General features: G+C 35.8%; 2 protein-coding genes across 4 annotated transcripts in view; one reads left to right on the plus strand and one right to left on the minus strand.

Moving 5' to 3' along the window:
* CENPP (centromere protein P) overlaps positions 1 to 26,336 on the minus strand; it is a 148,030-nt gene that overhangs the window by 84,360 nt on the left and 37,334 nt on the right. The gene's annotated exons all lie outside the window — the stretch shown is intronic.
* OMD (osteomodulin) lies at positions 19,862 to 24,071 on the plus strand. The gene is made up of 2 exons (XM_074836586.1): positions 19,862 to 20,811; positions 21,711 to 24,071. Exons 1-2 carry the CDS (start codon positions 19,878 to 19,880, stop codon positions 22,028 to 22,030), a joined length of 1,254 nt encoding a protein of 417 aa, XP_074692687.1. The 5' UTR covers positions 19,862 to 19,877; the 3' UTR covers positions 22,031 to 24,071.

Here is a 26,336-nt window from a genome sequence, read left to right on the forward strand (position 1 = left end):
ATTAAATAAACTTAAAGAATACTCGCATTTGTATACTTGATTACATGATAGTTCATGTCAAAACATTCAGAGATTATAACTATCCACCTTTCTGACTTCTCTAGATATTTTCTCTATTCCTCCTTCTTCCAACTCTACATACCTCGTGGATCATTTATCACTGCTGTTCTTCACAAAATTAAAAATTCAATGCTTTATTTGAAGCAGCTATGGGAAATGACACAGACTAGTAGCAGAAGAAAATACTACATAGAAATCAAGGAATTCCCAATCTCTCAGCCTTTCTACCACCTCCCTAAGTACATCAAGCAATAAGCATCAAGTCTAATATCTGATTTTCTTTCATCTGCTTGGACTCTTCATATTTAGTATTTTGTTAGCACCACTATTTTGTTGAGACCCAAAACCACATGAGGAGAGGAGGGAGAGCGGTCCAGGGAAAGCTTTTACTAAAGAACAGTTTTTGCAAACAGATAATCTGTAGACAAGGCAGAATAAAACCAAAACAAAGCATTGAACAAAACACAAAACAAATCTTCCTATCACCAAGCATCTTTCTTTCCCTGGCTTCTGAAGATGTTTTTAAGGAGTGCATTTCCTAGCAAATAACATGGGGAAAGCAGTGATCAGTACTGAAAATAGTAGTTAATGAGTATATTCTTCATCAGTTAGTCTAGTTTATATCATGGACTTCTTTAGCCATAGCTATGTCTTCATGCATGAAGAGCTATGATCTCTAAACAGAGACCGGTGTTAGAAGACAAGCCTGATCTGTGTATAGAAAAAAAGGCAATACCTTCAGTAGATTTTTCTACTAGGGAATTAGTTACTACACACACAGGAAATGCAGAACTGTGGATGTACAGTTCATACAGGGAATGCATACCAGCTTTTACTACAACTCTGCATTCCCAGCAAAGACATACTCTGAGCCTCTCTATACGTTGCACTTAAAATAAATCCAACAGTAACAAATCTAACAAGGCTACAGAGGGAAACAGCCAACCCTTTAAGCCAACTCTAAAAGATTTATGAGGAGCATGGAAGAATGTTGAAAAGAGCAAGGACAGAAATAAGTAACTGCGAGTGAAACAGCCTAGTTACATAAAGAATAGCACACCACACAGACTAGTCATTTACCCTAGACTAATCCTCATGACACAAAATCTTTACATTCATACTCAAGCAAGAGCACCTACTGCTTCACGTAACAGCCCAGGTGCACATTCGTTACCCTCTGGGTACCAACCTCCCCTTAATGACAGGCTACCCTGTCTTATACTACCATAAACAGCTCATAACCCCATACCAGAGACACAAAGTACTGTCAATAACAACTAACTGTCCAAGAAGAAAGTGAAGATTTGAAATAAACACCCATTCTTACCTAGTAACAGCTATAAAACTGAAGTCTTTAATGTTCCACAAAAGGTTCAGTGCTTATAAAATTTACTATCAAAAAGATAGAGGAAAGGCAAATAAAGAATGAGGCAGGAAAATCTGTAGATGACCGGAGGTTAATCAAGAGCTAAAAAAGATCTGAGGGACTTCCGGTGGAAAAAAGTGGTCAAGTAGCAACATAACAGCAAAAAGAAGTTCAATCCTAAATAAGGTTAAGATTGAAGAATGGAAGAAAAATTTCCAAATCTTTTATCTACTTTGTAGAACACTAAGTTAAGAGTTTTCACCTTGAGTAAGTGGGATATAGGTGGACTTCAAAGTGCTTTTCAACTGTGCTTCCGTTGAAAGCACAGCAAAGAGCAAGCGTAATGCTAGTGAAGGAATAGAATGGATAACAGAAAAATCATTACACTTACATGAATCACTAGTTCCAAGGTATTCTTAAACACTAGTGCTATACTATATACCAATTCAGCAATGAGAACAAATAGAAAAGCTCACGCAAATTTTGCAGCTTAACTAAAAGAATAAACTCACAGTGTAATATAGTACATTATTCTACACTAATTTAGTGGTAAGGATCAAAAGGAAACATGACAGAGACAGGAAACAATTCCTTATCTAATTGAAACTTATGCAGTGGACAACAGGAACTCTGCATGTGCCAAGACTAAGATATTTAAGAAGATGGAATAAGATCTGAACATGTGTAGAGCAATTTCTGCTTCCTCCTGTTAGCCTACACCTCTCTACCCTAAAGCAGGCCTGTTCAGCCAACCCACTGCTAATAAGCCTACTCAGCAGCAAGGAGCTGTTGGAAGCAATTACTATATTCTCAGTAAATCTTAGTAACTGCATTTTACATAAGATTTCCAAACATAACAAATGCCCACAGGTGAGTAGGTTGCCACGTGAAAAAATAAAATCCCTCTTGCTTTTGTTCAAACTGCCTGTGTTCCTATGACTAACCACCAGGCACAGGTAAGAAAAACAGCCACTGGACTTTTTGGTCTCCCAAGGCAAGGAGTTGTGGCTGACACTAGTTAATGATCCTAATACAGACTCCAGAGTGTCCCTCAGTCTCGGACCTCATCTGAAACTTTTCTTGGGGCACAGCTTTAGCAGAGTAGTCCTAGTCCCTAGAAAGCATGACGAGCACTTTCTAAACCTCAGAAGGTTTAGAAGGTTTACAGGTACTCTCATAACAGTTTCACCAAATTTTATGTCCACTGTTGAAGTCAATATAATGAGAAAGCTTTATAAAAATGTAGCAAAGTCTTAACAGGTAGAAGACCATATAGTCTTGATCTTATCCCTCCAAAGCCTTAAAAACTCTTACCTTACCACTCTTTCCTCTTTGCCATGCATTCAGACTGAGAAACTCTTTCTACAGTCAGCATCCATAGACACATAGAACATTCACAGAAGAAACTGCAACACTATTTTGAAGATACTACCTTCTCTCTCACACTTAATAATCTCTAAAGGATTTTATCAACCGCTTAGCTTTTCATCATCTTCAAGGCAAATTCAGCTAGCTTTGAAGCTTAAAAACTTCATCTGTGACTTAAACTAGACTGGTAATTTTGCATTAAGGCAGGTAAGTATCAAATGGTTCATTCTAACCATCTCCTGTAAGAGTTATTTTTAGAGAAAAGACAGTAATTTCCTATATCACATTACATAAATTCACAGGATGTCTGTCACTTATGAGAAAAAAAAATATGTTCAACGACCCCCCACTATTTTCAGATCTCATTCTTCAGCTAGCATTTGTGGGTAATAATAACTAATAATTTACCTTGTATCTTGGGCATACTTTAACATAAACCCAAATGGATGTCACAATGACATACAGACATTACAACATAAAATGTGCCTTACACAGTTTCAGCACTGATTTCTAGATATGGACAGCAATAAAATTAACAGAGTAATAGCTAACTAATGAAAATACACTGCTGTTCAACGGTCTTTCCACAGTACAAGGCAGTTCAGTATCAGCAGGTGGGGAGAAAAACTGTCAGGAAATCAACTCCACCTTTACATTCTCCACAGACGTTATGGAAAAAAGAAAGAGGAAAGAGAGATTTGATATAAATCCTTCTATGAGTCTTCCCTTATTATTCCTTGTACAAGTAACTACATACGTCTAATAAAAAAAATAATATTTATTCCACCTAAGCTTTCCAAACTTTAAGGGGCTTTTCTCTTCTGAAAATCTGTCAGGTCCCTAACAAGACAGTTAACAAATTTCACCAGAGGATGGCAGCCTATTGTTACCAATGCAAGGAAAAGTAATTCTGACGAATAAATAACAAATACTTACTTCACAGTAATAGCCCAGTAAACTTCAAATACTGCTTAAGCAGAGTAGCCTATTTGAGTACTTCTAAAGACTGAGTTCTATATCTTGCTCTACACCATTAACTTGCTGGAGGATGAAATAACCTCATCTCTGTCTTCTCCCTGCCTCTTTCCCCAATATCAACCTACATTATGCAGTACTTCAAAACACAGCAAAACAAAGCATAATATAGAAGTTACACAACATTACCAGACAAATAACAACAAACTCAATAAGTTTAAAGCATACAAAATACTATTAAATCATGATTTTAACTTGCACCATCAACTATATCAAGTGCATACCACGTAAATCAAAACATACATTCAATAAAACAGGATTGGTTTCATATCCATATTGAAAAGCCAAACCAAAACAACGTTCTGAAGCATCAAATCACTTCAGTTTGAGACAATTTGTTCTGCAAGACACCTAATGAAGAATAGTTTTGTAAAGATTCTTACACCATGCAACCCTCAATCTCCCATCACAAAATCCCATTCCACCTCATATCCCTAATAATATTAGGTCCAATGCAGTACCTTCTTTATTTCCTCTATTTCCTTCACCACAATACTTTCATAGGTTAGAAGTATGGGTTCAGAATCAACTACTTGGTTGAGTGCAGACCAGTGTATGAAACTCACAGATCATCTAGGTGCTCTCTCTTCCTGCTAAACAAGTTAAAGAAGGTGAAGAAGTGTTGATTTTTCTTTCTTTATCCAGTACCAATAGTGCCTTCCTCCTCTGCCCAGCTGTCAATTTATATAAAACTGCAGGAATTCAGTGTATCTGGCAAAATGGCTAAAAGTGTCCACTATGCTCAGGAAAATGTCAGGAAAGAGAAAAGGACAGATGGACAGAGAAAGAGCACAGCTACTTGGATACCATTGCATGACCTTAGGGAAAAAAAGAGTTGTAGAATCATAAAGCACAATGAAGTATGGGCTGGATGAGTAGACAATGAGGTGAATGGCTCAATGGGGCCATCAGTGAATTCTAGCTGTAGGCCAGTACCTAGTGATGCACCCCAGGCTCTGGGGTATTGGCTCCAATTCTGTTCAACCTCTTCATTAACGATAGGACAGATGACGCTCTGCAAGTTCGCAGATGACAGAAGTGGGAGGAGCGGCTGATGGGCCAGAGGGCTGCGCTGCCATCCACAGCGACCTTGACAGGCTGGAGAAATGGGCCAACAGGAACCTCATGCCGTTCAAAGGGAAGTGCAAAGTCCTGTAGCTGGGCAGGAATACCCCAGCATTGGGAGACTAGCTGGAAAGCAGCTTTGCAGGAAAGGACCTGGGGGTCCTGGTGGACAAGTTGAACATTAGGCAGCAACATGCCCTTGCGGCAAGCAAGCTAACACTATCCTGAGCTGCATTAGAAGGATGGGGACAACCTCCTCATTCCCAGTGTTGCTGTCACTAAGTTACTGCATGAACAGGGAAGCTACAGACACCTGGATTCCTACGGATTTGAGCCTTACAACTCTCAGGTTCTTCCAGCTTGTTTCTACCTCGTACCAATCCCTCAGCATGTCTCCTACAGCTGCCTTCTGCAGCTACCACCTGTTTGGCTGCCAAGTGACAGCTAAAAGTATGCCAAGAGGTTAGTCAACATCTGTTTCGTTTTACCATCTGCTTGCTTACTCTAAAAAAGAGAATTTATAACTGTCTTTTCCTCAGTTGAAGTACCTCTTTGGAGCGCTTTCCTCTACATAGCTGCTATTTTTTCGCATTTGTAGAAAGTGCCTGTAGATTTCCCTCTATCCTGTGTCAAATTTGGTTATAATTGGCAATGAGGATCAAAATATACTGGGTAAAATAAGTGAGAAAGACAGAAAATTCACTTTCCTTAGGAAACCAAAAGATCAAAGTGTGGCTATTCTAACCCTAGTAGAAAATTTCAGAAAGTTTCACGTCAGCAAGAGTCCCATCCACAATTCCTGCACCAGCATTTCCCAAAAGGGAGACAAATGCCCAGGACTAGACCAGGAGAAAAAGGTATATGAACAAAGATATGCAATTTTTTAACTATACATATTGATTCAGTAATGTGGTAAAATAGTTCAGCTACCTAAAATAGGTTATGATCATGAAATCTGATACAATTTCATTGTTACAAAACTTTAAAATCATTTAACATAATTTGAAAAAGCATTTACCTACATCCTAAGGAGCAATTTCTGCTCTCAAAGACAGCAATTACCAACATTAAAATATGTACCATACTAGTTCAACCATAGTTGACTATTTACTAATCTTACGGTGTCTTCTCAAGTTTAATAGAGAGCTACACTTTCAGAAGTTAGGTTTCTAGCCAATATCTTGATATTTACCACTAATAATGCTATGAGTAGTTGCACTCACTGAAATCTATTGAAGCAACTTCAAATATCTCAGAGAAGACTGCCCAGTAAAGTTGAACAAAAACAAGATGTCTCAGTTTACAAGTTTGAACTATGCCAATTTGTTCTCTCCATTCCTCAAAGTTTCTGGATATTTTCCCATGTTGCCCTGATTTAAAAAAAAAATCTGCCTCAGAAGTGTTTTTTACAAAACAAAGTAACATAAGCTTTATTTTTTTCCCCAAAAATTTCAAAGAAAAGAAGAAAATTCAACTGAAAAATCTTAGGAATAACACCAAACATCACTGCTCACTATTTCACAGTCTTAACAGCAGATTCTGGTAAAAATATTGCACTATTTATCCAGAAAAACTAATGTATACAACAACAGACAAAAACATTAACATTCCCATTGTATTTTGATCACAATTTAACACCAGGATGGCAATAAAAGCAATGGTAAACTAAAAATAATGAAATTATGATCTGAAGCCTATTTTTTTCTCCTTCTTAATGTTTCTTGGGGGTTTTTTTCTCCTCCTTTCTGGGGAGACTAGAGGTTTGAGAACAAAGCTGTTAATAAGAAACATACGGAAAAGCCCTGGAGTAAACGAAAATCTGACTCGAATTCCAAATGCCACGTATCACATACCACCATCTAAAACCATCTAGTAAGATAAACGTAAGATTTACGCTGCATACTCAATGAATCACCTGAGCTAGAAGACAGCGTTATGTATAAGATAAACTGAAGGCTTTCACGATATTTAAGGTATTTCCAAAACTAATCAATATTTTGAAACAAGTTGGGATGTTTCTCAAAAGCTTGTGTTAGCCAAAAAAAGATTAGCTCAACATAACATGCTGCCAGAAGACAAACTTGTTGCAGTTTTTCATATAAAATATGAACAGTTCCACTCAACTGAACAATGCAATTCTGGATTTAACCATTATGCTGCTATGATTGCAGTGGGAATACCATACAGCCAGGTTTTCCTATGCATGAACACTTTTTCTGGCTCCAATTCTTGTCCAGGAGAAATTTGAAGACTCTGAGATTTCTGGAACAGCAGCACTGTGGATGCAGTTTTGATGAGAATCCCACACATTTCCCCACACAGCTAACTCTTGCCACAAACTCCCTGTGCATAAGCAGTACATTTAACAAGCCTGGATGCATTAGACTAGCTGCATATATACAGACCATCTATGCATCTCATGCAGGATGTTTCCTACACCAGATTCAATACACATGTACTATCCATCACCTATACAAAGGTTTCTATCAGAGGCAAGGGGAGCAACACTAAAATTAATATGCTCTCTTCACAATTACATTGGCAGTAACTTAAGGAGTTACATTCTCTGTTAAGCATGGAAAAAATCTCTAGCTGACTGGGTGCCAAAGGACGTAAAATTTCCTGAGGGACACAGAGGGAGCAAGTCACCGACACAAGCATGCACTTGCCTCTTAATTGTTCAGCCGATGTTATTTCCAAGTTCTTTTTAGATATAAAGACCAATGAAAATATTTTCCTTCCAGAAACACACTTCACAGAATACCTTAACTCCTTTGTTTCTCATCTGTGGAAAAGAAAATTGGCCTGCCATTCTAAAAGATATCATTTTACCAAAATTTATATCCTATTTAAGCCACCAAGAAGAACATCCAGACCCCATGCTATTATTTGTCTGTCAGCTCTGTCTGCTGTCTTCTTTCCATGCTACAGGCTGAAACAAGGAACAGACTGAATGAGTGACTCATGGGTCAGTAATAGGGCCTAATTTTTTAGCATGAAGAAAGTGAAGGAGCCACTTATAAATTAACCTGATGGGTAGATGTTGAGATCCAGGAAGTGATATAACCACCTAGTATACTGCAAGAATAATAAAAGCAACTGTCTATTCAGTTCTCCAGCAGCAGTACTGTGATGCAGCATAACTATTACTTGCTCAAGAAAACAGTTACTGTTTAGTAGATAGAAATTAATAATTTCATGAAAGCTTACTTTGCTTTTTGGAATGCATATTTTTCATTTATATTTTAAGCTTATGCATAGATTTTCCATTTAGATGTTACCCTCCTGTAAATTATTATTTTCAATATTTTCTATTTCCTCAAATACTAGATTTCACAGGGCAAAGAACTTTTATTTAACTCCATTTATAACATGACTAACATAGAAAAAGAAAGTCAAATAACTTTCAGAGATACAGTAGTAGTAAATGTCACTACAACAGTATAATACTTCGCCCCCTAATTCACCAACTGCATAATACTGTCCTATAATAACAACTAGCAGAATCTTCACATAATATGATAAATTTTGAGAAGAAAGAATTAGAGTACTTTTAGAAGCTATGTTCCATACAAACATCTACCTAAATTGGGTAGTAAAGTTAACGGGTTTATGTTCTACCTGACAAATTATGCTCTTATATAATGGCCTGTAAATTTGGCACATTTGATACAAAGAAATTCTGTTGTGATGCCATGCAGAAGAAAATACACTTCAAACCTCCAACTACCACTATCATAGCCAGACCCCATAAAGGGTTGTTCTTAAGCAACATGGCAAGAGATTCCTTATTTGTCATGTCAGGATCAGTTAACAATTAGCATTTACCTATACAATATAGCAATAAACTCTTCAGAACACAAAACAGAGTAAGCTAGTATGAGGTCAATGGGCCACCATCTCTTCTCCTTGAGACCACAATCAAGGGGAAATCTGTAGGAAATTATGTGTGGATACTACAATCCCTTGGTATTTTGGCTCTTACTGAAAAAAAAAATATTCTTGATGAAGAAGTCTTCCTAGAACAATATTGCTGTTCAAAGCTAAATAAAGTGCAGTTAGATTGAATTTCTAAAAGTCAAACCCACGATCTTTTATTTCAGAAAAGTAGAAGCTAAGTCTGATTTAAAACCAATCTTCAAATTCTTCTTACTGTTTCCATCTAATAGATGGAAGAAAAAGAAGTAGTTACTCTCTGTAAAAACCTTGTATCACTATTTATGATAAAGACATAAACACAGCGAACATTAAAAAACACAAAGGGTTTCTTACCATACTAACCAAAAATCCTTGTGATGTTTTCCTTGATCGCGTTCCACTGGAGCACACATATCTAAAGGCAGTATTTTGTTACTCCTGTTTCAGGAATGCTTTGCCTTAGCAACACCTGTGTGTTATAGATGCATACTGCTGCTTCTTGTGCTTTGCACTTAGAACAGAAAGGGTAACACATGCTTCCCACTGCAAGAGTTCCCTCCCAAAATCAGAATGCACAGGAACCTGAGAAGAGGAGAAAATGTGAGCATGGAAAACACATCTGTTAGATGTGCAATTGATTCATAAAGTAACTTTTCTGTCTTTCTAAGGAGTACCTTTCCACTCAAACATTCCCTTGTGGGTAAATCTACCACCTAGTTCACCCATTAGCAGTTGTAAACAATTACACACATCTGTGACTGCTTTTGTAACATAGAGACTTATTTAGAGGTGACAGCAATAAGCCCCGTGCTTGGCAAAGATGTGAAGGGAGTTTTGGACAGCTGTCTTGCAGTCATATAGAATATTAACATTTTTAAAGGCAGCTACTACGATTGGCTCGATTCTGATAGAGTTCAACCTAATCACTCAAAGCACTACTTTCATGCCATCCCCTAAGACCCAGTTAGATATTTTCTTTATTGTTTAAAAAGAAAGCATTATGGATGTTTATATTTTGGCTACAAATAGTTAAAGGCATTACCTCCACTCTCAAAAAGTGATAGAACAAGGCAAGAGTCAGGTGTCAGAAGCATGACACAAGGCAACAAGGACACTTGTTTGATTACCACAGAAGATCTGTAACTAATGCCTAGATCAATTCACCCTCCCTAATGAAATGGCTGCTAACATGAATGCTGTTTTAAGTGTGAACCATGCTCAAGTCCTCACCAGAAGCAGCCATAAGGCCTTTTAAGAATCTCAGAATGGCTAATGATAGAAGAAACAGAAGACTTGCTGCCACAGAGTGCTTGGATAAAACAACTAGAAGACCCTGTCTCAGCTCTGCCAAGAAGCAGCTGTAACTCACTAATTATTCAAACAGTAGAAAAACACTTCAATTTAATTACTTGCCATAATCAAATGACACATCTGTTTTATATGTCAGGCAGAATATAGGTGCATGGACAAATATTTCTCCCAAACCAGAGTTAATATTACTTAAAGAAATTCCAAAAAAAATGGAGATCAAAATGGAGAGTAACTGAAGGAAATAAAGGGTACAGGGATCGCATCTTTCCCTATAAGATAATATGCCAGGGTACAGATGAATGACGTGTAATACAACTTGGTGTTTCTACTAAAGTTTCCAAGTCAGAGATTCTGACTGCAGAAAAAAAATGTACTGCAGGCCATAAGTGTAATGCTGGGTGTGATGCCAGCATTACAAGTTCTTGTGCTAAAATGAGAGGATTTATTCTTTAGAAGAAAGAGGGATAATAAAAATTAAGAACCAGTTTAAGGATGATCTACAGTTTCCAGACTATTGGAGAGAGCTGAAAGGCTGCCTGGCAAAATCCTCTGCACCACAAGACAGGACAGTTTTATCTATTATCTATTTCTCTGGAAATGTTCAAACAAATACATCTACCATGAAAAGAAACACATTTTACAGTCATTGTAAAAACAAGTAAGGACCTTCACTCTTAAACACACTGAAAAGAATAAATGGGAAGCACTTTCCATCACGTACAAGGGGAAAATTTCTGCTAATGCAAAACATTTTCCTATGCATGATCATTCAGGAATTCTTTGGCAGATAACTTAGGCAACTACTCTTTATCCTTGCCTGAAAGTGCCTAAAGAAAAAAAAAAAGCTTTTTTTTTTTTTTTTGCTATAAACATGATTCGCAGATTGAATACAAACATGGGAACAATCTGAAGTTGCAGCCATGTTTTCTAGTTCTTTTAACAAAAATGCATGAAGTCCATAGCTATGAATGAACAAAATAAGCTAATAAGGTATTAATATAAATTATTAAGGTAGGGTAGAATTTACATTATCTCTTTTAGGTAACTATCAGCTCAGAGCATTGAAGTTAGCAGTTCCGTTTGAAATAAATGAGTAGAACTGCCTGCTTTGGAATGGACTCAAGGAACCAAGTTAGATAAAGTGGATGCTAAGAAAGCTCTCCCAGCGAGCAGCAAACTTCTAGTCAACTTCCCATATTAAGATAGTCCTCAGATTTTGCTGATTATTCTTTTAAAGACATAAGGGTCATGCCTAAGATGTGAAGGAACTGAAAGAGACACTAATACTTTTTAAAAATGGTAATTATAAAAAGTGTCATTTTACGCCATCTCAAATAAATAACACTGAAAAAATTATTACAGAAGCAATAAGGACAAGTACAAAGAGTACTGCTCTGCTTGGACTTACCCACTTGGACAGGTACTGCTCAAGGATCTCTGCATGCTACATCCAACTATATTACCTTTCTCATTTTCCTTCATTAAAAACCACTGTATGTTCTTTTAGTTTGATTCGCAATGTTTATTATTTTGTTTATTAATGAGTGCAAGGCACCTGTCATATACTATATATGACATATAGTAGTATATATACTACATCTATATAATTTTATATAGAACAAGTCAGGCAAAATAAGGGCTATTGTTAAAGTTTGAGGTTCAATTGCTAATGCTGCCTAAGAAAATGAATATACCTGTCCCAATCAATAAACAGTGGTTGCAAAAACAGGCAGTCACTCCCATTTTATACTGGTTTATTCTCAGATATAAAAATCTTAAATTAAGCAGGCAGTATCCCAGAACTACATGTGGGAGGAAAATACAGCCCAAAGACATCTGTCTTGGAACAACCCAAGTAGGCTGTATAAGCATACAAAGTATAAAGCAAGGTATATTTGTTAAACAAATTGTTCGATCACTAAATGTGTAAGTGTCAGCTGACAACAGTGACTCTCCTCAGAAGAGATTTATAATTTCATACAACACTCCTGGTAGAGTAGCCAGATCTTATTTGCTACAGATACTATTGCTTACATTAATTTTAAACTCATTTTATTATTTCAGTATCAGTTGTTTATGATTACTTGTTATTGTGGCAGTAGAAACATTATACAATGAGGACTGTTTAAATGCCTCTGCTGTAGAAAGTAAAATCCATATATAATAAAAAAGTAACCTCTCCCAATATAGTATTACAATCTCTTAAGGTTTCTAACACAGCAATCAATTCAGAAAAAAAGTTACAGATCTCCTCTTCTACTAGTCTTTCAAGGTCAATTATCCATTACTGTAAACTGATATTGTCATAGCAAAAAAACTCACACCCACCCTTACATTCATAAAGCTTCAGTATTACAAATCTGAACATGCAAGGAGACTCGATACTCAGCTTTTGCTCTCGAAGCAAAAGAAAGAAATTGCAATACAAATTGTTCATCATACATGTTCATGCACATGTTTAACCAATCATCTCATGAGGGCTTCCTAATGTATTGCTTCTAGATGCATAGATGTTTCTAGTGAAATTGGCTCTAAAAATTCAGTCTATTACTGTTTAATAGAAGTTACTCAACAATTGCCTATAGGATTATGTTAATTCCCATGTTACAAGATCAGTAAGCTCTTGCTCTTTCTCAGTCATTTGTTCTATACTGGGATCCATCTTTGAGAGCCAAACGTAGTTGCATTTGTTAACTAGTAATATGCTTCAAAGTTGTGGCTTTTTTAAAAAATAAAACACAAAGTATACAGTTTAAAAATACAGAATAAGAAAAATACAGAAATACAGAGAAAGAAGAATGTGAGAAATAATCAACAAATTCAATAAGTTGAATGCTTAGGAGGAAAGGAGAACAAAAAGAAAGGGACAGTTATTCAACTCAGAATCTACAAATCCACGTAAGTGGAGGAGATGGAAAAGATATAGAGAAAAAAATCCTCCATACCCCACAGCATGGATGAGAGGAAGAGACATATTTGTATTTCAGAACAATAATAAGCACGCAATGAACCCATCACAGGGCTTAGGACACTCATTAACCTATAGCGTTTGCTAGGAAAGCTGTAAGACAATTTTGTTTTTTTTCATTCTTTTAGGACTGCACAGTCACCTGAAAAGCACATTCTTGAAACACAGCCATAAAACCTACACAAAACCATCTTTAATTTCCTCTTTAAAATCATGGTTGTAGCATGCATAATCAAGTTATAACAGACTAATAAAAATAACCAGCAACTGCAACCTGCTTTTGATTAGAAGAGTCAATGAAGAAAGCTAGTTCAGAGCACCATTTGATCAATATATGCAACATCTACAGTCTAGCAAATCTTTTTTATTTTACAAAAATACTTTTTGTAAACTCAACTGTTTTCAGTTGCTTAACATGTTCTTCCTAGTAGCTCCTAGCAAAACAAAGCAACACATATAAAACAGGCTGTGCAAGATGAGGGTTGCCAAGGTTCTGATCTGTAATACCACCTACTAAATGGGAAATAAATAGAGACCACACAGCAAGGTTCAGGTCAGAGGCAACAGTCAGCCCCACACATGGCACAGCTCTGTCTTCTTTTACTTCTTTAAACAGATTGGGTCTTGTCTCAGCTCTGCAGGATTGTTGATATGACCTGATGGCCCCTTTTCCACAACCATTAAAAATGCGTATTTGCACAGGGACATGCTCCTAGAATGACTTTCCACTGAAGAGCGGAATAACACAAAGTCTGTAAGAGCTATGACTGAGTGCTCTGGGCTCTGCAAGATCAAGCAATTCAGTGTCTTGATTTGCTGAGAGCTCTACACTTCAGTAACTGAATTTTCAGATTAGTGCTGGCACAGGATAAATAAATCCAACAGCCACTACAATCTTGATAATCAGTTACTTTTGTTGATGGCAAGCACAAATAAGAAGTGCTTTTGCAGATCACATTTGAGACTCATCCAGGCTGCAGGTGGTCTGCTGACAGTGTTTGTCGACTGCCAGTTAGGACCTAGAAATTAGGATGCAAAGAGTTTCTGTGCCTACAGTCTGACTTTGAAGTGCAGCCCAGTCTAGATGATACACGCCTAAGGCTGTTTCTTACTTCAGAAACCCACAGGCTTTATGAGGAACCAAATTACAACATTCAAACTTCCTCATTACATTTGATCATGCATTCTCTTTTCTACTGTGCAGTCACTTGGAGTAGCAAACTAACATCACCAATTCGTATCGAAAACACAGAATTCCTTCAAAGTTGTCAACTGAGAATCTTAAGATTTGGAGCTTGAGGCTTTTCTTCAGATACTTGAGAGCAGGGCCAGACCTTAGTTGAAGAACTTCCTAATTCTAGCAAGATCATGCTTCCGAGACAGGTCCAAGTTTTAACTTACACAGCTCTATTTGATTTCCTGTAATCTTCTATGAACAATATACACTTTTTTTTCCCCTTTCTCTAGGCTTCACATGGACCATTATAAGTTTGGATTGGGTTTGTTGCGTTTTTTGCTTGGGGGGGAGGGGCGGGGACAGAAGGGACAGGGAAGAAAGCTCACCTCAGTGCCACTCATTCTACTTATTCTATAAATATTTTGGCTAAAATTTGGAAATTTCAAACTTTTTAAGTTGACTGTTAGCTAAACAGCTAAACTAGCTAAACAAACCTAAATATCACAGAATTAGAACAGTCTCCTTTCTTAATCCTTCAGTTCAGAACCAAAGTTGAAAAAGCTAACAAGTCTCACAAGTTGAATGCTGTTAATGAAGATGGCAAAATTTCAAACATTTTAATTTACAAAGACGATCCATACAAGTTTGGCTTAAGGAAATAAATCAGCTTCAAGCCAACTCTGATTTCTAACTGGATATACATGTTGTTTTGCATCACAACTGCATAAATAAAATGATGAAAAAAATTCACAAATTCAACTGTAAAAATAAGTCCTTATGAAACTTTTTAAAACTGAAAACCAAAACATGTTGAAAACTTAATAAATTTGTCACAGCCTTTGAAAGAAGTAGTCTTACGTTAATGATGTTAAATTTAATCCTCTCATTATTCTCCTTGTAAGGAAATTCCTACCACACCTCAAATGAAAACCAAGAGAAGATCAAACCACACAGCTTGACCAAGATCACAAAGTATAGACTTGTTTGTATCCAAGATAGCTCATGCAACAGAAAGGGAACTGAGTCTTAATATATCCCATGGCTAGATCTGAATCATCTTCTGCAGCTAAATATTCTTTAAATCAAGAGCTTTGCCACAATTTTTCAAAAGGACAGACTCCTTTGCCACCCTGGATTTTTAAATGCATCCTGACATTTTAAGTCTCCTGATAACTTAAAAGAATTTGAGACACAATCAGTAATAGAAAACAATAGAAAAATATCAGGTAGAAAATAAAAATTCTAATTTGGTCCAATTTTTATCTTTAGAGAAAACAGTTTTCATTTTTGCATATGTTTTATTTAGAACTATTAACAGACCTTCCAAAAATTTGCAACATGTTCTCTGTCTTGTGCTTAAAAAACTCCCAAACTTTGTACTAACAAATAACATTTTCCTAACTGTCATATGGAACTTGGGTTTTTTTTTCATTTATTATTATGAATGTATTCTAGTTATTTTAAAAATCGATTAATTTTGTTGTTTAGTATTATTTGGGTTTAGTGGTACATCACTAGTCAATTATTTACAGTACTGCTAATAAAAGATTATGTAGTTTTAATTTTACTCTTTCAACCTCTCCCTTGTGTTCTGTATTCTCTACATAAATACGACTGCTTTATTTTAGTTCCAGTATTGCCAATTCCTACAACATGATTTTGGTCATGACTTCTAGTGCTTTTCTTTATATCCCAGATGTTAGAATCAGGCATGATTTATCTTCTTACACAATGTTCTTGTCCTATTACAGAAGAAACTTGAAAAGGTCAAGCAAATCATCAGCTTCAGGAAGCTCAAAGACAAAATAAGAAGTAAAACTCACTATTGCATTATTTTCTCATATATGATACCTCTAAGGCACTTGTGCTTTTTTAAGAACCAGATTCTTCCTTGTAAATAGATTTTGAAACAGTGTAAAATTGTTTTACTAGACCTGAAGCAGAATTAAATGGTTTTGATAAATCATACAATTATTCAACAAAAAAATGTCATTTTTCTCCATCTTTTGCATGTGTCACCGGTATTTAAGTACCACATAGCAGCAAAAGCAGATAACCATGCCTTTTTTTTTTTCCTCCCTCTTAAAAGCTGAAAAACATTTTTCTTCAGTAAAATGGTTTATATCTCACATCATGCTTGTCTTTTTCGTTAGAAGATTTATGCTCTTTCTACAAAACTTAGCAAAAACACGTTGGAAACTTACTGTGAATCCTGAACTACAGCTTTAAAACACCACCGAGAAGTACACCGCCTTACCAACAGCACTGTATAGCACAACGACTTTGCAGGAAAGAAACAGGAAATATGGATTGTGAAGGAAAAAAATGTATAAACCGGAAGATATTCATGAGAGCTTTGCTATAGTACATGCTTTCCCTCAATCTTGATAAGGTTAGGTTTCTACTGTTTAACTTCATCCTCCAGAGGACAAATCCTTTGCATAACTTAATCACTCTAGTTCAAACTGCACTATAAACTCATGACCTCTGTAATATTTTTTGAAGTCTTATTCTCTCAATTTTTTTAAATGGGAACTGGTAACACTGAAAGAATGTTGCAAATAATTTTGAAGTGATTTTAACAAAAGGAGAAATCGCTTCACAGACATGACACAACATCCACAGTAACTGATGATGTGGCACAAAACTTTTTTTTTTTTTCCTTACTGGCAAATCAGAAGAGGGGCTAAGGCTATTATTTTGCTTTGCCTTCCCACAAGGCTCCTCACCACAAAATATGGCTTAGAGATCTTTTGTTCCTCCAGCTGTGTTAGGCTACTTCTCAGATGATTTCACCAGCACAATAACTTGCTGCCCTCTACAACTTGAACTTCACAGACTTCCAAAGAGTAAGTTTTCTTGGTAAGCAGGAATAAAAGGAACTGATTGCATTATTTTTGCAGTTAAGAGTGATTCATGCATGTTATATAATTTTTAGCTTTCAGCTAGTAAACTGCTTACAAATACAGTTACTAAGCTTTGAGTTTATTACAGATGCTAGAGAATCATGCTTCTAAGATTTTCTATTTTCTTTCAACTTTGAAAATACGCAGTTTATCGTATTGTGTGCATCTGACTTGCTTCTCCCATTATCAAATTTCACCTGACATGATTTTTTGCTTTAAAGCTATTTAAGTTCTTAGAAATATTTCATGAAGAAGTGTTACTACCTCAGTGCTGTAATACATGACCTGAAAGCCTGGCAGGACAATTAATATTCTACCAAAAATGCACTAAACTACAGTCAAGGTACAAAAAAAAAAAAAAAAAAAAAAAAAAAAAAAGAAAATCCCCCAAATACCAGCTCCTCTCTCTCTCCATAAAACCAGAGAGAGACTTTGGTACTTATTACTTATCATTCCGTCTGATGTGATGATGGTTCTCTTCACATTGCCTACATGGCAAGTGGATCAACTGCATGAAGGCCAAAGAAAGCTTTTTCCTCAAAGCGAGGACTTTCTCGAGTTGTTCCTCCTGGTTTCTAAGGACTGTTGTGGCACTGAGAACTGAAATTATTAATTGGAAGTTTTGTGACACCTAGTAGTAGTGCTGCTCTCTGTAGAGACAAATTTCAGCTATTTAATTAGATTAGCTCAGACATCTGATGATGCTGTAGATATATGGAGACCCTGGCTTTGCTGAGGACCTAGCTAGAGCAGGGTTCCAAACAACTGACTCCATTCAAACCTGGTTTTAAGATTTTAATCAATATGAAATTTGATTAAGTGAGCATTCAAATACAAATGATACAAAGTTAGAAATGCAAGTTAGACAATACCACAAATTATTTTACCCAGCCATTGTCACACAGGGGCTGCATGCAATGCAGGAAGATTACAAGGATGAAATAATTCCATGATTTCGTTACTAGTTTCCTTAGGATTCTCTCTCATTCAATTTGTAGAATACATCATGCACTAGGCATCAATCACCACTACGAAGCATAGGAAATTAACATTTGTAAGTCTCATCTCCATTGTTACTGATTAATTGTGTTTGGTAAAAAAATACTAAGAGCATCAAGTAAACAAAGAGAGACCCCTGATTAAGGAACATGAATGTCATTATAAAGAACCCTGAGAATATCTGCTTTCCTCTGCCTCAGGGCTCCCATACTATACTGAGCAAAGTCTCTTAAAATTTTCCATGATTTATGTGCTTTGATCTGCAATGTTACATTTTGACTCATCTGTGTTTAAGTTGAACAGCTTGACATGATTCACAACTCTAATTCTGCCAAATAACAGGGTTCCTCTGACTGCATAAAGTGCTCTAAAATGTTAGTCTGGTTTTGAGGCATCAGAAATTTGACATGCAAAACTCTTTGTCTTTCACAACATGAGTGTTTCACCTCAGAAAGGTACTTTGAAGGTAAATTAATCCATGTCTATAAAGAAATATAAGATTACAGAAACATAGGAAGACTATAACTTTTTATCAATGAGGATTTTACATGACATGCAGTACACATTGGTTGAATTGTATTTAATTAAATGATGGGAACATAAAAATTAATTTTTCATCACCAGTAATGCATTTTACTAAGGCAGCCGTGTTATGCAGAAAATAGAAAAACAACAAAATGCCACAGAACATACAATCACTCATTCCATGTAAATTTCTATTTTACATAAAATACAATATTTCAAAGTAATCTATTTCACTGTTCTATTTATAAAAACAATCCTGCAATTACCTCACTTTAGTTAACAAAAAATAACTTTGTTTTAAAACAAGAACAATATACAGAAGCCATGGCTTGGATGCTTCGCAAGACCAGCAAATTTCTTCACAAGGAGTATAGTACAACACTAACAGTTATTTAAAGAGATGTTGCAATTTCACCCTTTAAGATTTCCAAAGTTCACCCAGACAAAGTCTAGGCTGATCTACTGTTGGAGATGGAAGCACTTGGAACACCAGGCTGGACTACACGGTCGCCAGAAGTTCCTTCCAAACACCACTTCTGTGATTCTATGATATTGACCATGCACCATTTGTGCAGTGCAAGTCCATACTGAGAATAACTAATTAAAAAAAAGAAGTTTTCATCTCGACAGAGTTTAATAAGGCTATCTATGTGTTTCCAAAGGTCTGAGGAAGAATGTTGCTCAGAAATTTCATCTACACCCACTTGAAAATGACTTGCAAAGCTGATGCTTAACCAATTACACTGGAAAGAATGCAACACCTCAAATCTCCAATACAAACCACAGACCATATTGCTTTTTACATGAAGTCCTTTTGCAACTTCTCTGTAATAAGTTAAAATGAGAAAGGAATGAAGACTGGGGGGGTTTTATACTCCCAACTGTTATGATATCCTTCGGTAACAGGCATAGAACAGGTAGAAAACTGTTCCTTGTCTGAACTCAGACAAGAAAACGTGTTTATTTTAAAGAAAGTGAACTTGATTATGGTTGTTTTCTTGGAAGATGCAGATTAAAACTTGGTTTTGCTAATCATGTCAGTGACAGTGTTGCCAAAAAAATGTGTTATTCTACTTACTTTAAATTGCTTCTTCTTAAAACTTAAACTTGTTATTTACTTCATGACTAATAAACTTATTTTTCCTTCTCATCAACAGGATACAACACACAAGTTTAAATATGGGGATTCTGAGCCAGCTATCAATCTTGCACCTCCTCTGGGCTGCTATGGTCTTTTGTCAATATGAAGACTATGATTTTGAGGATGAGTATGATGGGGAGCCAAATCATCAATATCCATATTATTTTAATCCAAATACACAAGCTGAAGTTCCTCGCTTCCCTTTTCCTGTTGAGTGCGCCAGAGAATGCTTCTGTCCACCAGCTTTTCCATTATCAATGTACTGTGATCATCGCAAACTTAAGACAATACCAAATATCCCCAATCATGTCCAACAACTTTATCTGCAAAACAACGATATTGAAGCTGTGCCTGCAGGACCATTCACTAATGTTACCTTTTTAAGAGAAATTAACCTCAGCCACAACAAAATTAAATTTCATATGATTGACCATGGTGTTTTTGCCAAGCTTTCAAACTTAGTGCAACTTCATTTACAACATAATGAATTGGAAGAAGTTCCATTCCCCCTCCCCAGCTCTCTTGAGAGACTCCTCCTTGGTTCCAATCAAATTTCTCGGTTATCTGGAAATTCACTGGAAGGATTACCTAACATAACCATGCTTGACCTTTGCAATAACCTTCTTGACGACTCAGTACTCAAAGGAAAACCCTTTTCAAACATGAAAAATTTAATGCAGCTCAATTTATGCAACAATAAATTACAGACTATGCCTCCTGATCTACCATCATCACTTATGTATCTCTCTCTTGAAAACAACTCCATTTCTTATATTCCAGAAAACTATTTCAACAGACTTCCAAAAATCATTGCTCTAAGAATGTCCCACAATAACCTGCAGAACATTCCACGCAACACCTTTAACCTGCCCAACCTTCTAGAACTTAATCTTGGACATAACAAATTGAAACAAGTATTCTATATTCCAAGAAGTTTGCAGCATTTGTATATTGAAGACAATGACATTGAAAGTATGTTGACAGTTGCAATTCTTTAAAAGCAAAAAACTTAGTGGATTTTGACATTGGTTGTGGGAGGGGGGTGAGTTCGGCACATTTTCCTTAACATCCAGAATTCAGAACTTTTAGCCTACATCCAAAAAACTATCAGAAACATCTCTTTTGTTGTGTCTTTCATTTTGAGGACCTGCCACTTTACAGCTTCTCAGTTAGGTCATAGAACCAAGCATAGAATCCAGCAGTCATCTAAATTTACATGTTGTTCAAGAGTTACTCTGACATCCTTTTTTGTAGAGAGGTGAGCTTGAGCTATTAGCATCCTGAACAAACCAGTTTATGTGGCACTGACCCAGAGTTCATACACACTGTACTTCTCAGGAGCAAATGCAGCTATGTAGCTTCTGATCAGCTTCCAGTGCAGGAAGAGTATCATCCCATCTTCTTGAAGATGCAGTGTAAACACATCCTTGGTTAGTTGAGACTAAACCGGTTAAATTAGAAAGGATTTTATTTTTGCACCTTTGTAAAAGTTAAATTTTTGTAAAAGGTAACACCAGTTTTTCTTATAACAAGCTAAAGCCTTTTGAAAATTGCTTCTGATTAGGCAATTGATAAACACATACAGAGAAAAGGAATTATTCAAATATTCCATTCACATAAAATAGTAATTACAAATCACAGTGAGATAGTAATTTTTTTTTTTCTTTACCCCACAACATTATACTTGGCAAATCCTAAAATTATCACTGTCATTTAGAAAACCCATTTAAAGCACAGGGAAGGATTACATTAATCCTGTGCAATGCAAAAATATTATCCTTTTGAAATTTCAAAACCTAAGTTTCACTTTTCATTGGTCTTAAATGTAACTATTTCCTGTATTTTAATTAATACTTTTCTCTCTCTTTCAGTCGTAAATGTTACTTTGATGTGTCCATCTATTGATCCAATGAACATCAACCAATTAACCTACATACGGGTGGACCAAAATAAGCTCACAAATCCAATAAGCACATATGCATTCTTTTGCTTCCCTCACATTCGAGCTATTTATTACGGCGAACAAAATGTTAGTGTCAACAAGTCAACTCAGCTAAGAATACCAGTGTTTCGACGATTTTTAACACCAGAAGAATACCACGAAGCAGAACACGATCATGAAACACATGATCATGAAACTGAAGAAGATCATGAAGCAGAAGACAACTACTTTCATCCTTATTTTCAGTGAAGTAATCATTGTTAATGAGTATATACGGAAACTCTTCCTTATTTGTGTAGGGAAACTGTTTCTTAGAACAGTTGGAGAGTTTGGAATATTTAAGCTACATCTATAAAGTGGAAATAGGATTTTAGTGTAGGTAAGTATCCTGTTATTGATGTAGTAAAAAACCATAATACTAGGAGCAAAGAGCACTCACCTCAGCACTAGATATCAGTCTGATATATAACCTGGACTGATGAGGGACTCATCCTTGGGTGAGCAGCCTAAGTTGAAGAAAACTGACCTGAAAAAGCTTCTATATTCTAAAGTGATCCAACTTGCAAAATGACTAACATACAAATCAATGTCATGCTCAAAGTGGACAAGGCCAAAAAATCCATCCAGCTATACATCTACTACCACAGCAGCAGACAAAAATAGACACATTAGAGAAAAGAGTAAAAGGGTAAGATTAGAAAAATACTTCCACAAGGTTCTTCCACATCTACCAGAGATACAGATGTTTCTTCTTCTAATTTCTAATTGGACATGAAAATCACAAACTGAGTTTCAAATCTTCCTCGTATTATGTTTGCAGTGTCCTGCCAAGGTGTATTATAATATTTGCTTCTCAGCTTGTACCTCAACTATCACAACTCTTTCAAAGAAGATTTTAGCTTATTAGTAACATAGGCAATAAATTACCTTTTGTCAAAGGTCTTAGGATCTAGGCAAGAGGATGTGCATTAATACAACTGATCCATTAGTATTTATGTTTTACCTGTGTTTAGCCCATATTATTTTAGAAGGCACATAAAATGTGATGTAACCTTTTTATTAGATTTGTTCATCAAGTAGAACAGGCATGAAAAGTAGCATTCCAGGATTTTTAAATTATTAATTTAGACTATCCCTCTGCATAGCTAATACCAATTAGCTATATTCTGCTTCAAAGTAGAACAAAAGTTGCTTTAAGCAATCTAAAGTACTCTATACTATTTGAGCTATGCAATTTTTTTAATTATGTCTTATGCCTAGAAACAGATCCAAATAACTATAGGATAAGATAATACTATAGGGCACTTTACTGCTTTTATTTAAATTCTTTATTTTTCAGCACTTTTTTCTTGATAAGTCTTTGTTAGTTGGGAGAAAGTATCATCACTTCCAAGGAGAAAAACAAATGAATGCAAGAAATAGCACCATACATCATACTACTAATTTTACATTATACTTCAAGTGTAGGAAAACTAAAAAGGCTATATAAAATTATGCAAGCAAATTTGTATTAGAATTTCCAAAAAGTTTCAGACAAAAAAAATGTTTATTAACATTTAGCAACCACAAGTACTCCTAGTTTCATGAAGAAGGAATATATGTATGTATTCATTACTTTATTTAAATACTCTTATCAAAAACTTAGGTACAGTATATACACAAATTTATATATACCTATAACTTCATAGTTTTATTAATATAAACATGAAGCATATTAACCATAGGGAACCTTTGCAACTTTTCAACTATTTCAGATTTTAATTGAATAGTGCACAAAATGCAAATCTAAATTAATACAGGCTTTTTTGTTGGGGTTTTTTTTTTTTTTTTTTTTTGAAGCTGAGCAAGCCATTCACTATTCAAATACAGTACAAGTATATCTTTTATCACAAACTTTCTGCTTTTTAAAAACATTTATGAAGCAAAGCTTAGCTTTAGTTTTAAAATAGAATTAAAGATATTCAATTTGTAGCAACTAGTTATATACATTTCTTAAAGTTTAAATATAAGTCAAACTGATAATTATTGAAAGCTTTACAGATGTCTTATTACATTAAACTCATTCAGATGGAACATGAGAATTGTATTACAAGCAGAACCATCATAACTCACATTTCATTCAATTAACATTATCCTATCTCATCTGTGGCAAATACAATATTATTCTTTAAAAAAGATTTTAGGGTGGTCAGGGAGCTAAAGACTTGCTGGCCTTATGCCTGTATTAGAGAAATGAGAAATACAAAATTAATGGATATCTAGATAAATACAATTGCTCTGGTAATACTGGCCACGGCTTCTGTAAAAGTCATGATGTTTTTACCTTACAATTCTCTTTGAGTACTCTGAAGGAATCATGAAGTGTATGAAAGAGGTAGATACTGGGCCAAACAACCTACTAAAATTTCTGAAAGGTTTTTAAGGAAACTAAGGTGCCACAGATTAAGAGGTGACAGCAGAGACAAAAATCAAATAAAAGGTAAGAAACAGCATAAGAATAAATGGTCAGTTCTTGATGCAGAGGGAGCCCACTGGTGCGAGTTTTGCAAAGGGCCTGTGCAGGAACTTATTCAATTTAATATACTTGCAAAAGATAGACAAATGTGAAATGACGACAAAGATTTCTAGGTGCCAATGAGGAATGACTGCAAAAAGTTAAAAAATGCTAAAATAATGAAAGAAATTCAACATTGTTACATGAAAAGAGATATCCATGGAAAAGATGATATTTGAAGATGATAGAATGAAGCATGACCTCACCACCACCACTCAGGAGCAAGACTCAGGAGTAATAATAAGCAGTTCAGTGAAAACACCGGCTTAGCACCCAGCAGCAGTAAAAAGGAAACTCAAATGTAGAGAGTAATGAGAGAAAGAGAAAACAAGAGACATCATGATGCCACTATAAATCCATGGCTCACCGAGATATTAAACACACTATTGATTTCCAAGCCCTTCATGTAGCTGGCATAATTGCATATGGCATATTTAGAAAAGGATCAGAGAAAGGTAATAAAGTCAAAGGTAAGGAATGGCTTCTATATAAGCAACACTGAGTAGGCTAGAACTCACCAAGTGAACTAACCATCACCAAGAGATGGTTAAGGAGAAATATAGGAAATACCCACAAAATTATAAGCTGCATAGTCAGCACGGGTCCGGGGATCAACTGCTCCAGTACAAGAGCAAGGAGCCATCAAATGAAGCTAGCACGTACCAGGTACAAACCAGACAAACAAAAGTTTGTAAGCAATGCGTAGTCAGCCCATTCAACTGCAGGCCTGAGAACACAGTGGATGCAGCAGCAATTTTACTTGTGGTTTCAAGGGAAGACTGGTTAAGTAATTGTATTTCTTGGAAGAGATCCATTACAGGTTGTCAAACAGACAAAGCACAGTAGGTACAGAAGTGCTGAGCTGGAAATAGCTGGAGAATGGAAGAATAGTTGGAGACAGGATGAGACAGGAATCATACATTTGTCCCATTCTCAGTCTTCCCAAAGCATCTGCTTTATGGTCATTATTGGAGACAGAATATTGTACATTAACCTTTATTTTGAATTCCACACCTAATTCTGTGTTCTCACTATCCTGGACTATGGTAACATGTCGGTATTGCTCTTCACTACTAGTAAATGCTTATTGCCTTGATATAGTTGAATTTTAAACTTTTTTTTAAGCACTACCAATTACAGTTATATGTCAAGGCATATTCTAGCTCATTAAATTTGGGAACAGCATGTCTACAATGCTCCATGTTGCAGTGTTCTGTAGCAGACAGACATCCATAATGATTTGGGTACACAAAGCAGCCGAGCAAGTGTGGAGCTCTGTATAAACCAGATTATACCACTACATAACCACACAGATCTTGGTATCAAGACATATTTGCTTAATGTTTGCTCTGGTATTTATTTTCAGAATATTATATAGTCTTTTTAAGCATGAAATAGATTCATAAAACTAAACATGTATTAAAATGTTACTTATTTTACGAGCAACAGCAAAACCTAAGTATCAAACAGCTTCATTAGTTTATTTACAGCAGAGTCAGTAAATACAGAAACAAAGCCTGATCTGGTTTACAACACAGTCTGCATTAGCAATTAAGGTGAAACACCAGCGTGGATCAGTAGAGCAAAATACTTGTGATAAGGCCATCAGACCCACTTTGTTTCTTGAGGGAGAGGAGCTTTACTTCAGACTAGGCCTAGCCAAAATTAAAATCCATTAGCAGCTGCAGCACATCAGGCACTCCCTGAATATATATATCATCTGGTTTGTTACATCCAAAAAAGAACAGTCCACATACTTCAAAGAGCTCTGTGATGTGAATCAAGGTGCAGTAAACTGGGGTTATCAGGAGATCAGTTTCAAAAATGCATTCCTGATCCTAATCAAAACACTAACAGAAACATAATCAGAAACACAGCAACTGAGAAAAATGAAATCTCAGTTCTACTTTCAGCTTTGGACAAACTATTCTGAAAAAACATGTTTTCCAAGTCTTATCTGTGTAAACAAGGATGGAACCTTCTTGAACTCTAAGCTAAATA

The sequence above is a fragment of the Strix aluco genome, chromosome 11 (assembly GCF_031877795.1).
Source record: "Strix aluco isolate bStrAlu1 chromosome 11, bStrAlu1.hap1, whole genome shotgun sequence".
Classification (NCBI taxonomy): Eukaryota; Metazoa; Chordata; class Aves; order Strigiformes; family Strigidae; genus Strix; species Strix aluco.

Coding starts and splice junctions, on each gene's coding strand:
- OMD (XM_074836586.1), top strand. CDS start 19,878: ATGGGGATTCTGAGCCAGCTATCAATCTTGCACCTCCTCTGGGCTGCT. Junction 20,812..21,710: donor TGAAGACAATGACATTGAAA/GTATGTTGACAG, acceptor TCTCTCTTTCAG/TCGTAAATGTTACTTTGATG.